The sequence below is a fragment of the Hippocampus comes genome, unplaced genomic scaffold (assembly GCF_001891065.2).
Source record: "Hippocampus comes isolate QL1 unplaced genomic scaffold, H_comes_QL1_v1.1 scaffold91, whole genome shotgun sequence".
In the NCBI taxonomy this organism is placed as follows: domain Eukaryota; kingdom Metazoa; phylum Chordata; class Actinopteri; order Syngnathiformes; family Syngnathidae; genus Hippocampus; species Hippocampus comes.
Window position 1 is genome coordinate 1,152,347 of NW_017805034.1, and position 15,302 is coordinate 1,167,648.

The window sequence follows — 15,302 nt, forward strand, 5'->3', positions numbered from 1 at the left end:
ACCAAAACCACCAAGACACTCAGAGACTCATCATCACCAGACAGGTAGTGTTGGGCGAACTCTAAATGATAACAAACAATGGCAACAACATCCGAGTAGAGTCATTTCAACAAAAAGGGCGACGGAAAATGGTCTTGTCAAATTACGGTAACTACTACGGACTTTTTTTTTTTAACACAAGAAGAATTATCTTGTCTTCCAAAAACATTGAAAAAAAACTTGGGCATTTTTTTTTTTTTAAATTATTATTATTATTTTTCCTTTCACCAATTTTGCAAATTTGACACATTTTGTCACCTCACTTCATGTTTTTGATGCAATTGATTCTGAACTCTGCAAGCAGTATTGGAAAGAAGGAAAATACTGGCTGTTACATCTGGTGAGGCACCGCCTCCCGCCCCTGATACATGGTCATCTCTGACGAGTGTGTGGGCGGTGGGGGCATCTTCAGCATCCGTATACGTGTGAGACATCTGGTGGTTGCTTGGTTACTGGTCGGTCCAGTGAAGCTAATAATGTGAATCCTTTCGAGAGACATTGCTGTTTAGAATGCGCCCTCACCAAATTCAAATGTCTACATGAGGATGATCGCACTGATTCAGCATCCACACGTACATGTTCAACTTCACTCAACATTTTCATTTCTACCTTTTATTACACCTGGATATGCTGTCGGCTGAACGTAGAGTCCGAGGTGTTTCAGAATGGATTCCAGTACTGGTGGTCACATATAATACGGTATTTTTCAAACCCAACGTTTTCCCCTTTAATGTAATTATCGTAGAGTATATAAATTCGACCTCAGCTGTCTGCAGCCAGGGAAGATTTTTTTTTTCTTCATGCTTTTATATGAATCTCGTCTGTTAGGTCGTCAAGCAATGAGCAGAGTGAGTGAATGACTCATCACTGGTGGTGAGTAATGAATCTTGGAGTACGCCGTGAAGGCCAAACAGCAGAGCTTTCATTGGAAGAGTCTGACGTCATGCCCTCGCCGAAGAAAGCAACACAGTTGAAATGTGGACTCCCACGGCCAGAACTTCCACGGCGTTTACGTCGTTCAGTGCACGAGAAGAGGCGAGTGTTGTGGCTGGATAAATCATGGCCGCTTCAACGTGACAGCACCTCTGCTGAGAATGTCCTGAGCATCTGACACTTCCTGGCCGAGATAAACACTGACTGGCATTTTCAGACCCTTCTTCACCCCGCCATGTGAAAAAAAAATGGATTGAATGCCGGAATTCTTTAAAAAAAACGTGAAAAACTGTCAATTTTGAACGAGTTATGCACGGTTCAACTTTGAGAGTGGTTGTCTCCCAACGCGAAGGTTGTAGGTTTGACCCTCAACCCTTGTGACCCTGTCGACGAGTCCTTGACCAAGGTACCGAACCGCTACCTGCTGCTGAAGCTGCCTTATCAGAAGTTGAATGAGGAAATAAACAGTGTTAAAAGAGCTTCAGTACCTTGTAGGTAAAAAAAAAAAAAAAGCCCTACAAAAGCGAGAGCCCATTTTCCATTTGAAATTTGTAGCGCTCGATAACTTGAAACGCAGAACACGGGGAAGATTTAGAGATTAATTCCTCCCTCTCTGAGAAACCACTCGTGAGGTGTCCAACACGCTTCCCAAACCCCGCACCGCATTCAGCAAGGGCAGTTCACGCTCTGCATGCAGTCGTTTTCATAATAGCGCGTGGAAAGTGTTGATAAATGACACAATCTTGCCTCAGTTTGTAACGCTAAGTCATTCTCCTCACTGCTCCCACCCAGGAGAGTTGACGGTGACAGAAGGGGTGGATTAGGCCACAATATTTGGGGACAATACACCCAGCCTGGCGTTTCGCTAGTCTAGTGACTGCAGTACCGCTGTGCAGACCAGCAGCGCAAGGAGCTGCTTTTGGCTGCGACTGGTGCCGGAGGTAATTAGCTTTGACAGAGCTGATGAGTTGCTAATTAAATGTTTATCCGAATCTGGCATCTGTCGTAAAACAAATGTCTGTTAGCGGTCTACAATCAGTGGATTATCACAAATAGCTTGGTTGTGGGGGCTGCACGTGGGGAGATAAACTGGAAGACAACGGTGGATTCGGAGTACTTTTTAGGCACTCCGGCAGAAACTAGTTTGACGGCAAAAGCACTTACCGCGTGCATGTTGGCAGATTCCCGTGCCTCATAATGGCACTGATTATCTTTTGGTCCACATTCAAGCTGACATTCACTGGAGGTTTTACGTTTGGCTGTTGCAATTATTTTTATCTTGGAGTTTTGACATCTTCGTGCATTTGAATGTTAAATGCATGAAGATGTCATATGAACTCAGGACTCAAAATGTGTCGAAAGAAAGTGCAATAAAGTTTGTGCTTGTTGTGTCTTTGTCCTGTTGCGCAGGTGACCTCACTCTGTTGGTCCTGCTGTTTCCGTGGAGGCAGCAACTACTGGCCTCCACATGTTAAACCAGTCATGGGGACAGCTATGAATGAATTTCCGGTACCACACTTGTATGGCACCCATATGCCTAATTTTTTATTGATGTATTTATTTATTGGGGCAGCCCGGTGGGACAGTGGTTAGCGCGTCGACCTCACAGTGCAGAGGTCGTGGGTTCGATCCTGGCTCCGGCCTTCCTGTGTGGAGTTTTCATGTTCTCCCGGGCCTGCGTGGGTTTTCTCTGGGAACTCCACTTTCCTCCCGCATTCCAAAAACGTGCAAGGCAGGCTGATTGAACACTCCAAATTGCCCCTAGGTGTGAGTGTGAGCGCGAATGTTTGTTCGTCTCTGTGTGCCCTGCGATTGACTGGCAACCGGTTCAGGGTGTCCCCCTCCTACAGCCCGAAGACAGCTGGGATAGGCTCCAGAACCCCCCGCAACTCTTGTGAGGATAAGCGGATTGGAAAATGGATGGATGGATGGATGGATGGATTAATTTATTGGTCTACAAAAGAATAAACCCATCGGTGATTGATGACATTCTGGAAATGAAAATCAGTGAGATCGGCAATAATATCAACCACTGCATCATGAACTCATTTCATAGAATGTGTTGTGAATTACTATCGAATATGTTGGGGAACGATGGCCAAATGAGCAGTGCACCCTTGCTGCAACTCAGTGGGGGCATCCAAATTGAAACTTTCATTGTCCGTCATCTGTGACCTCCCTGGCCAACTTTGTCCATGGCGGTCTGCTGACAGTTCCTTCAAAACATAATTTGCCTGCTCCAACCAATTGCCTGGACTCCAACGAATCGGTTTCTTCTTTGATTGCTAGCAAATAATGGCAGCTGTGTTCACACCCACAACGGTGCAGGAGGCCGTTTTTATCTTCGCCAAGCGGCGTATATCTGCGAAAACAACCAAACTTTGTCGTACCCGCCCCTTGCACAGCATGAAAAGAGAGCCCTTACAGTGTTTCTCAGTTGCTTTGGTCCATTTCTTTGATCAGTATTGGATTTCTTAAAACTGCTCCGGCACATCAAAAAAATTCTGTTGCTCATTTCGTGGTCCATGCAAATGATTAATTCTCTGCTGCTTCGACATGATCAGTTGCTCACGTCATGTTGGTCTAAATTTATTCTAAAGGCTCTCTGTTGAATTGTGACAATCTTTGGCTCAACAAATTGTCACATGTTAGCCCAACCAGTTTTCTGAAGTAGCTCATAGAAACTGAAGATATTTGTGATGTGGATGAGAATGCCCAACGAAAGTAGGAAGGCCACACTGTCATTCCAAAAGTGTTTTATGAACAATTTTCCCAAAGGACATTCACGGTTCTACTTTTTTTTCATGATTAGTTTTTGTCTTTGCAGTGTTGAGTTTCCATTTCTGTATCATAATGAGTTGGTTTGTCAACATATTATAGCGTCTACAGCAAATAATCAGGGGGCGTAAACCGTTTTCAACACTTTAGAATGATCAATAAGTTGTAAAAAAAAAAATAATAATCATAATATTAATAATAATAATACCCACCTCTATGGACTGACCAACTTTTTGTACTGCACTGACATGTTCATTGAATATTTACTTTTGAGAGTTTTACGACGATAACGCTTAACAAATTAAATTTCTGGGGTTTTTTTTTTTTGGCATGATCACTTTTTTTTTTTCCTTTTTTCCCTTTTTTTTGACTTAACATCACAGGAACTAAAACAAAGAATGATGTGGTAATTCTGAAGTCTGAAGAAAATTTTGAAGTTTAGTATCAGTTAAAAATTTTGGACAACTTTAGAGATTTTTTTTTTCTCAAATAGAACCTTCATGAGGTATGAAATTCTCTCTCCTTTCCCTCCATGGCTCCACCCACAAAACAAGCTGATTGGCAAATGGGCAGCATGTGTGCAACAAGGAAATCCTGCTGACCAAGTCAACTGCAATGCAAACTATCACAATAGCAAGACACTGTGCAAAGAGGAAATCACTGTTCAAAAGAAAAATAATGCTATGAAGTAGGTATTAAAATCATTTGGCTATTTTTCAGGTTGTCTCATTCAAACTGCCCAAAAAAAAAAAAAGAGATCAAGTGCTGATTTGCATCAGAAAACATGACAGCAGATGGTTTGATTTATTGACTGAAAAAGGCCGTGCTCCTAACTGTCCACTTGGTTTATGTTCTAGTGAGACCTCAACTCTTGGATATGACAGCTGCAGCGCTCCAAGTCAACTCAACAGTTTGGAAAATGTTCATGGGTGAGTCTGTTCCTCCCTGCTGGCTAGATGCTAAATATGGTTAAATATTAGCTGCTGTTCTCAAGAAGTGAACTCTCATTCTTGCTAAACTCACTCAAAATCAAAGCTCCAAATAAATAGTGAACGCGATCGCCTCACATGTAGTTCAGTCATCTCGTGCCAAAATTTCATGGATCGATTTCACAGTTGAAGTATGTCTCTTTCGCCTTTTTTTTTTATCTTGGAGCAAAAATTTCATGGAATGTTAATATGCTACCAAACGTGCTAGAAACACAAAACTGTATTTCCACAGCTATCACTGTTCCAGTATGTTACACATGTATGCATAATATTTTCACGTTCAAGTATAGACTGGTCCAGAACGTGCAATCAAGGACACATACACGGCGAGTTCACTTAACACTGTTTATTAGTTCTGGTTTGCAGTGAACTGCATTTTACTGAGATGTGTTTCAAATGTGTTGACTCCTTTAGACACCAAAGAGAGTCAAAAATCAGAATGTAACAATGACATTCCATCAATCAATCTATCTATCTATCTATCTATCTATCTATCTATCTATCTATCTACTGTATGTATCTATCGATATGGGTGTGCATATAATGTGTGATCAGCCTTTGACAATCATGACATGTTTTTGCGGTGCAATGAAAAATATGACGGTCCAGTAACATTTCTGAGAAGCCAGTTTATCCATTGCAGCATGTTAGTCCGTGTGCGGCCCTAAATCGCTTTGTGTGTTGGTGAGTCATCAACAGTGAATTTGTATTTTTTTTTTTGGGGGGGGCGCTATGTTGCTCTTCAGTCGCGTTCAGTCACGTCGCTTGCTATACAACGGACCTTATCTTGTACTACGTATCATTCGATTGCACAGTTAGTCATTTTATTGTCACTGGTCAGTGAAAATGCATGTGTGTGTGTGTGTGTGTTATCTATCCATAATAATTGCTCCCAATGCCGAACAGATTCTCATGAGCCGCATAGTTGCTATTCGTGTTCATGTCATGAGAATGGATAACAGCTGTCAGCAAAGCATTATATGGATGCCTGACATTAAAAGTACATTCAGTTCAATTGTCGTCACCAATATTTCTATCATGACTTGTAAGCGCTAATTATACTCACTTTTTGTTTTTGTTTTTTTTTTAGTTATATCATCCGCTCAAAATGTTTTATCTCAAGTTGTCACTCGTTGTTGTTTTATGGATTTTTTTTTTTTAAACCAAATTGAAACTCACTTCTCGTCTTAAATACAAAGTAAAAGTGCAATTTATGTCCTGACACTAAAGTATGGGAGGTTTCTGCCCTCCCAGAATTCGCCTTTGGACACCCGTGCTCTGCTAATATTTAAGGGTCCCAGCTGTCATTCTCCCCAGAGTGATATAGTGTGTACTGTATCTCATAAAGAAGCACTGTAGAGAATACATGACATTTCTTATTTCTTACTTGCACTTAAATCCTCCAGTGTTTGTATTTTACTTTTCTTCAGTTCAGGTTCTGAGCAATTTATTCACCCATGCAGCTGAAATGCCAAATGTCGTGCATTACAGTATATGCAATATAACTAGTCTTGTTCTTATGGACGCCGGATGTTAAAGTTCAGTTGAATTATAGAGACTTATGACTTCTGTCTGTGCTTCTCATTTCAACTAAAACAATTTAATAGGCTCATCCATAGTCACCGAAGGGGAGGGGGACTAAAAAAAATAAAGAAAAGGGAGGGCACAAGTCCCAGTTCAATGTTTGAGGCGTGACATTTTCATGCCACTAGGAAAGGTCAAGAACAGGAAGCTTTGGTTATTGTTCAAGACTATACATTGTAAAAAAAAATCATAATAATAGCCTTAAGTCATTCATAATTTATTTTTTTTAGTAGTAGGTTCAGTATTTATTTTGCATTTATAGAGATATATATTTCAAAACTCAGCTTGGCCCATTGTCACTAGAAATGCCAATAAAACGTGACTCAAGAAGGATGTGACTGAATTTCACATTTCACAAGTATGAACGTACATCTAACACCCCCCGAACGATGTTTGCACGCCACATTGTGTCATCCTCAAGTGTAACGCGGTGCGAATAAAAACACACGACGCAGGCAGTCTCCAATATTGAATGTTTAGAAAAATATGAATGTTTATTTGTCCCTACAAGCATTTATAACCATAATGTTCAACTTCAGTGATGTCAATGGAACACGGTACACATCCAAGTATGAACAGTGGTATACATTTTTTTTATTTTTTTATTTTTAATCTTCACACCGTCGTTCCTTTTCTCCCTACAAACAGATTTGTAAAGACACACACACACAGTATAGTAGTTGTTTTTTTTTTCCTGTCAGATACTCGGTTAAGTGGGTTTCTAATCTCAACGCACAAAACAGTGATAATTTGTCGTTGTTCTTTGAAACAATCTATTTCCAACAGACAGTCTAATACGAAGTCCATTCAGTTCAGATCTGTCCAGGATAATGTTTCTACTATAGCGTATTTACAATCATCTACTTGAAGCAAAAGAAACCAAGAAATATTTATATATCATTGTCATGGTTTGCTTGCAAAAAAAAAAAAAAAATTGCTAGCCATTACTAAAAACTCTGAAACAATATAATCCCCCCCACCCTTTTAATAATTGTGCTTTGTAACCCACATAACCACTTAACGTTTTTCGAAATGGAACATCTGTTAGAAGCACCAGAGAGTGCAACTAACACCCATTTCAGCTTCTCGCTTCGAGATGCTTTATAGTTATGAGTAGGACAGAGAGTGCACAAATGTTTTTTGTTTTTGTTTTTTTTTAATCAATTTATTTATATATTTATAAACGTTATTTATTACAGGTTCATCCAAGCTCTTCATCTGTGTTGCACATCAGAAATCGAGGAGAAATTTGGACCGTGGGTTTCTCTGCGTAAAGCCCTTTCAATTTTGCCAGAAAAGCTCATGGATAGATCAAAGTCGATTGGTTGGACAATGGAGGGGGTGGGGTTGGGGGCGGGCGGTTGGGTGTGGGGGGAGGACCTGGGGAGAGGGCCTTGGTTGGGGGTTTGTTAAATTGGGGCGGGGTCAGTCGAGACTTCAAAAGACCTGGAATGAGGCCGAGGCCATGAATAAGAGAATGAAGCGAGAAGGGAACGATGGTTGTCCTACGAAAGTGACCATTTTTTTTTACCTCCCAAATTAAAAAAATCTGAATGTCGTGTACAGTGTAGCTCATTTTACCGGTCTCTCACTTTAAGCTAGTGGATGTTCTTGGTCCTGGGACATGGGTCAAAATAAAATGAAATCACTACTGTCCTACTCTTGAGTAGTGAGCACATCGGCCTACCAAAGCCAATGACACGATGTTGTTTTTTTGTCTGTGCAGTTCAGGCACTCCGTGGTTGCCGTTTTTACACTGTCACCTCAGTCTTGCTTCCTGTGCGGTAGTGCTGTGGATGTTGTTGTTGTTGTTGCTGGTGATGCTGCGGGGCGTAGTGGAGCTGCTCCACGGTGTGAGTCCGTCTGGCGGCAAACGCCTGCCGCTTGGATACAGTCTGGTTCATTGCTAAAGTGTTGGAGTGCGGGGCTGCTACCGCTCCGGGAGTTCCAGCGTTGACTCCGCCGCCGCCGTTGTTCGAGGCACTGGGATGGGAGTGCATTTTGGTCATCTTGTAGCGATCCATAAGAGGCGTGGTGGGTATGAAGACGTCCGTGTGCGAGATGGCACGCGACATGGACTTGTCGCTTCCATAAAACCCGCCGGAAATACTACTGACCATGCCGCGCTTCAGCGACATCATCAGCTTGTCCGGCGAGAGCAAAGGATCCTGGGATAGAAGGCGGTCTTGTGAGTACAGGCGATCTTGTGAGTAGAGTCGTTCTTGAGAGTAGTGGCGGTCTTTTGAGTAGAGGTGATCCTGTGAGAGAAGTCGGTCCTTGGAGTACATGCAGTCTTTGGTGTACAGGCGGTCTTGGGAAGTATAGCGGTCCTGTGGAAGTAGGCGTTCCTGGGATCGAAGCCGTTCGGCAGATAGCAGCTGTTCGTCCGAGAGGATTCGGCCTCCGTAAGGGGACATACCATTAGACGACGTGTTGTAATCCTGCTGCGGGGCGCTCTGTGGGGACAGGACCCGATCCTGGGACATGGCTCTCTGGACGCGGCGGGGTCTCTGCCTTTGCTGGGACTGCTGTTGGGAGGACTGTGACTGGGAAGTTGCCTGCATGATGGAAGACTGTGGAACCTGACTTTGAAGCTGCTGTTGTTCCCGATGCTGGAGAACAGAATAAGGGTGGGGCAGAGCAGAAAAAAAAGGAAATTGTTAAGTCTCCCTGTGATTGGCTGGCAGCCAGTTCAGGGTATCCCCCCGCCTACCGCCCAAAGACAGTTCCGATAGGCTCCGGCATGCGACCCTTGTGAGGATCAGCGGATCAGAAAATGGATGGATGGATGTTAGGTCCTGTCTTCCCTTATTAATGTGTGGCAATTTTCTAGGGTTGACGATCCGTTCACTCCACATTCACCTACTGATGATGTCACCATAGGGCGTTACTGTATTTATCGAAGAGGGACTGATTCCGACCTAGCCGTGTTCTAATCAGTACAACCTGATGTGGTTTGTATTTACTTTGTGGGGTAACTCGACAGACGAAGTGTCTCCGATTTGTAAGCTGCTTGACAGCCCTACCAGCGCCAATAATATCAACAAAAATTGCAGAGAAGGAATGACAACCGACGGTTAAGCCAGAATGATTTTTCAAGACTCAAATATAAGACTGATCATTTGTCTTTCAGAAGCAAACCAGCATCTGTTGACCCACCTGGTCTTGAGTGATTTTGAGAACGTGCAAGGGAAGAGTGCCTCGCGCTGCCAGGTCAGGCAGGTGTCGCTTACGAGAGTAGTAGTCCTCAACTTCTTTATCTGCTGCAGAGGAAAATGAGGAAGGGATAAAAACAGATGCAAGAGCTTGAAGCGGAGCTATAGAGAGAATCTCTTCCTGTTGGAAGGCAAGGGGAAGAATGCAGATCAAGAGCAAGACATTTCTCATTCCGGAGAACAGACTGTCACCTTTACAAGATCATTGTGTCGAGAGGAGACTGAGAATTGCAGTCAGATTATATTACATGCCAGGCACATATAATGTCCACACGTCCAGATTGGGAAGCCTAAAGGAGGCTCTGGCTGGAGGGGGATGGGGGGTGGGGGTAGGGAGGGGATTTCTCAAAGGTCACACAAAAGGAGATTCAGACATTGTCACATCACATCGACACGTGGCATCCAGTACATGCTAAAGAGCATCGAGTAACACCGCACAAATGACGGGTGTGTATTTTGAATAGATGTCATGTACATAATTAACATGCATTCAGGCTAGAATATATATTATTTTCCAGACACTCATGGAGAAAGCAACAACTTGCCACGTGAAACCATGCAAAGAAATGCAAATTAGATTTTTTTTTTTTTTTTTAACTGATACTGATACGGACAACCATTCACCCTCACATTAACGCCGACGGACAATTTACAGTGTTCATTTAACCAAACGTATGTTTTTGGAATTTGAGATGAAGCAAGTGCATTCAAAGCCGAAACTGGCCTCATTTTAAGGTATCGCATACTTGTGGCGTGTACCAGCCACTACTAAAGGCAGGAAAAAAAATGATAATAATAAATAAATATAATAATAAATAAAAAAGTTTTCCTCAGTGTTATTTGGCTTGATAATTGCGGCAGTCAGACACATGGACAAATCATCATCTGCGTCCCAAAGAGGTCTTTCTTCGCAATTTTGCATCATATTGTTCAATGAAATTTTTATGTCCCAAAGTAGCTGGGGGGTATCTGTACTCGGGATTGTATTCAAAAAATTGTAAAAAAAAAAAACAGTGGAATCAAACATCCCTAATAACTGTTGCGATCATTTTGACATCAATAGTTACACAAAATGTCATTGTTTGTTCTTCCTGAGCGCTTGACACAAATGTGAAATCATCTCATGTCGTAAGAGGTAGGGTGTCATTCAAAACCGGAGCAAACGTTAGCCTTCTTGAGAATTCATACGCGACCTTTCAGTCTGAGCGATACGCGCGAGGCGCTGTCGATGCCACCCGTCAAGGCTACTCGCCGCCAAAATCCCCTTCAGCGGCAAGTCCCGCCTTCTTTCCGCAAATCGATGCCTCATGACAAAATGTTCCTTTTCCGCGGTATAATGCACGCATTGCACACTCATCAACCGTATTACCATCGTTGAAAATAAGAACTTGTAATGTTCAGGTACACTGCCTGGCGGAGCACCAATTCTTTTTCTTCCATTCGATCGCAATTTGCATTCATAAGCATTCCCTGAAAAAAAAGGGCTCATCTCATTTCCCCTTCAGCACCATCCATTGCGACGCTGACGGTAGTTATGTCACAATAGCAGCAACCGTAGAACCTTTTGGGCCTTTCTGGTGAAGACTGATGGACCATCCCTTATATTTTCCAATTATCAGCTTTTAACCCTTTCATGCACAAATAATGACAACCTGATAAGCTGTCCCTGAAAGGGTTAAACGCGCTTCTTCTCTTCATATTCTATATTTTGTTCGACTGTAGTATTATGACCCATCAAAACAAAAGTGTTTATTCTCCAAAACGGCAAAAGGCAGTGCATCTCCCCCCCCCCCCTTGTCACTTTGCCGTACTCGTGCTTGTCAGCTAAAGAATGCGTGAGCCGTACCGAGTGAGACCTGATGGAAGGCATTGTCGATGGCTCCCCTCGCTTTGACTGCGAGCCAGCAAGTGAAGTGAGGCGGGAATGATGAAATTACACAAGCCTTAAGGAATATTTGTGTGTTCCACTTTAAGAATGTCATGAGATGAGACCGCATTGTGCTCCAGAAAGCCACCAAACGCACCATGAAATCAATACCGAGCCCGGGAAAGGCGTTAGACAGCGACAACGTATGATTCAAGTGCAGTTGTGGAACACAGAAAGAAGAGAATGAGTCATTGTTTTGTTTTGTTTTTTTTGGGGGGGGGGGGGGGATACATCGGCGGATTAAATTGACTGCACAGTGGAAACTCTAAAGTTGAATGGCCGTGAGGTTGTACGATTTGGAATTTGAAGCATCTGAACCCTTTCATGCACTTTGTAACCTGACAAAATGATAAGATGTCGACTGTCGTTCCCGCTGTCCCTGAAAGGGTTCATGTGTGACGTGAGCTTTTCTTGTCCTCGCAAATGTCCACTGCGTCAAACTAAATAGCGCGCTGCAATCCAGTAGACGACATTGCAATTGCATTCCAAAATAAATGTGAGGCAGAAAATAAATGAAAGTTATCAATTGCGCAAAAAAAATAAAAATATATTGCAACAAAAAGGGAATGCAAATCCAGAATATGGATTTGAGGGTGGGGGGGCTACCGTCGATCTTTTTACACTTGACACTTGTGACAATCTTTGATTAAAAAGCATCTGTGGCACGCGCGATTGTTTTGAAATCCAAATAAATCAGAAATCAATTTGGGAGCCGATTGCATTTGACTTCAGAGGTTCCACTGTCTTCACAAATGGTAATTTCAAGATTTTTTTTTTCCCCCTGATTATAGTTTTGGTCTAGTAGTTTTGTAGTCGCTAAAGTTATCTCACAAGGGGACTGGCATGATAGCCTTAAAAAAAAAATGTGATCAAGGTCGCATCGATCAAGGCACCCAAAAATAATCATGCATCAGGGGATCCTGCTCTTGCATCAGTGCTGTGAACTTGGACCTACTCAGTTTCTTCAGGGACGAGAAGCGGCTGAGGTCGGCTTTGACGGCCGCCTCCTCGCTAAAGTTATCTCACAAGGGGACTGACATGATAGCCTTGAAAAAACATGTGGTCAAGGTCGCATCGATCAAGGCACCCAAAAATAATCATGCATCAGGGGATCCTGCTCTTGCATCAGTGCTGTGAACTTGGACCTACTCAGTTTCTTCAGGGACGAGAAGCGGCTGAGGTCGGCTTTGACGGCCGCCTCGTAGGAGGGCGGCAGGTGGGACAGACTCTGGAAGGAGCGTGAAAAAGACAGGTCGTAGGGCTCCGTCTGCGAGGTCAGGATGCCACTTATCCGATTGTTGTCTAGAGACACGTACATACATATACAGACACATAGAAAGGAGGAAAAAAAAAAGAAATGGGCAGTTCTGGCTTCTCCTTCCCACCTTTCTCCCCGTTTGGAAAAAAAAAAAAGCGTAAAAGCACGATGGAAGACCACCCGCTGAGACGGAAAAAAGCAAAGATTGAACTTGGGAGTTCTTAGTCCTTCAAATATTTCCCGGAGGCAGATTTGCTGTAAACCAATCTTGCAGGATTCCGTGGCATGAAAAAATTTTCGACTCAGTGGTTCGATTTCTGCAGAAGTCAGTGAGCAGAGGAAGTGCCTGTCATATATTTTGCATTTCGTTTGGCCCTGGATGCCGCAACTAATTATGGCAAAAAATTAATTGTCCTCGGTAATTTTAGTTCTGCACAAATGCTCTGGCTGACGATTAAAAACTCATTCAGTAGCAGCCAATTCTGGACCAAGTCTGAAAAGACGTTTAAAAACGTCTTTGGGGGTGAATGAGTTTGTTTTTTTTCCGTCGAGTTAATGGCGAAGTGAAATTTAACCCAGAGCATGATACAAATACAATCCGCTGGATTGTTTCCGTTAGACCTCTCATCTTTACGACAGTCCAACCTCGTTACGCACTTCGAGGGACCGAACCGAATCCGTACGTTTAAAACTGTAGTTCGTTGTCACCATTTCCAATAAAATGGCCGCCACTACGATGTATAATACGGTATGAACATTTCTAGATGTAAAAGCAAGATCATGTAATACAGTATAAGCATGTCAGTTACTATATATGAAGACAAAATGATTTTATAAGATATTCGGTCAGCAAGTGAAAAGTGCCTTCTCCAGTTCAAGATGTGCCGCACGCCGAAGACGTTTCCGATCGTCTTTCAATCAGTTGGCCTGGAATTCCGCCATGTTTTTATTGCCATGACGGATGATTGTCGAAATTCTCAACCTTGCGAATTCGTAGTCCCGTGCTGAGCTTCGTCCGGGAGACTCCCCTTTCCAAAGTGAGAGACACTTTCAGCCTTCACAGACGGCGAGATTTGCTTCCGTTTACCGGATGTGTTTTCAGACCGTGTGCTCAGGACCGCGCGATCGATCCGGAGTGTTGCTCAGCAACTCAGGGGAATCGGAATCCCCCGCTGTGCATTTTGTTCATAATAAGCAAGGTCGTGGCAGCAGTTAGCTTCCCAACCGTTCATTGTAACGAAGGCCTTTTCACTATTTCGTGTGAAAAATCTGGTCGTTATAATGACGTTTACATTTTAAAGGTGTTCGTTGTAAGCAAAATCGGGCTTCAAGATGGCGCCGCGAGAGTGGCTGCCTTTACGGCAGCTCCGATGCTTTTTGTTCTTCTACTTTCATCCTTTCATAACTTTGCTGCTGTGAATTGGAAATTTCTCAATTGTGAGACGAATAAAGGTTTTCTTATTCTTATAGATTGACTTAAAAATGTCTCTCAATCCAGATGCTTTTCTTGTGTGCGGCAACTTGGAAAAAATGGAGCGATTTCAAACCCAATGAGTTAAAAAGTCTTGATGATCAAGTTAGACAACGGCGCAATCCAAAAACACTTTTTCGGCCGCCCGCAACTGCACTTCGGGGGTGTGTCAGCATGCTGCGGCCAATTCGTAGAAGTGAAGTCTTGTTTCATTTTCAAATCGTCTTGAAAAAGAAAGGGCGAAAGACGGCTTTTTAGAACAATTTTGTCCGTCTCGATGAGCGCCAATATTGTTGCTTTGATGGGACTGGAGTGACAGCGTGTCTCAAACCTTGCGTGGCTATCTCAGCTTAACACCTGCCTTCGCCGTCGACTTATTCAAGGGAGCTGTTTCTTTGCCCGGACTTCAGCTAAAGCACTAAATTTAAGCGACTCTGCCTCGGGGAACGGCTGCAGGTTTAAAAAACTCCAACTGGCTTTCGTGACAGCAAAGTTAGGGCGGTGGGGAGGGTCATACTTTATGAATATCGGGGGACTCGGTGGGTGTTTGGCGCAGGACGGACTTGACAAGTGACGGGATTTGATGGGCGCAAGCAGTGTCTAACAGATTGGGAAAAGAAAAACAGAGACGGAGACAAGACCGCAAACAACAGATGTATGCCTGGAGAGTGACCCCTGCTTGTGACAGCGCAAGCGAGTTGTCATCGGGAACAGTGTCGGGCAGCTACGCCTGCTCTGGCTCGACGTGGTGCGATGCGATGCCGCGAAGACGGCAAGGGGGGAGGCTCCTTCTACTTTCACCTTTCTACTTTATCGCGCCTTCCCGCGAATTGCGCTCGTTTTGCGATCCTCCCCGCGTCTCCCATCCGCCGCAGACTTCCACGCTCCGTCAATTTTTATCGAGCCAACCATGCCGCCACCCACTTTTGCTCCTTAATTCTTACTCGTCCGTTTACAAGGCCCCCCGCTCTCATTTTCTCACTCGCTCGTGCTCTATCTGGTTCTCCCATGTGAGCCTGCAAGTCTGTGGAGCGGCGCAGAGCTGCAGTCATGGGCGCAGCGCCCCCCCCCCCCCACCCCCCCCCCCCCCCCCACCCAAAACGCCCAC

The 15,302-nt window shown here is 43.7% G+C and overlaps 1 protein-coding gene across 3 annotated transcripts in view; it reads right to left on the reverse strand.

The window, feature by feature from the left end:
- Window positions 1–1,703: 1,703 nt before the first annotated feature.
- Window positions 1,704–15,302, reverse strand: part of LOC109512092 (protein shisa-6 homolog) — a 76,724-nt gene continuing 63,125 nt past the window's right edge. For 2 of the 3 annotated variants that reach the window (XM_019863594.1, XM_019863592.1), the window contains 3 exons: window positions 12,615–12,767; window positions 9,483–9,586; window positions 7,746–8,935 (listed from right to left, as the gene is read on the reverse strand). In XM_019863594.1, coding sequence (XP_019719153.1) covers window positions 8,075–8,935; window positions 9,483–9,586; window positions 12,615–12,767 — 1,118 coding nt within the window. In that variant the 3' untranslated portion in view covers window positions 7,746–8,074. Of the gene's footprint in view, window positions 1,715–7,745; window positions 8,936–9,482; window positions 9,587–12,614; window positions 12,768–15,302 lie in introns of those variants that run through there. The other variant, XM_019863593.1, reaches the window with a different exon arrangement.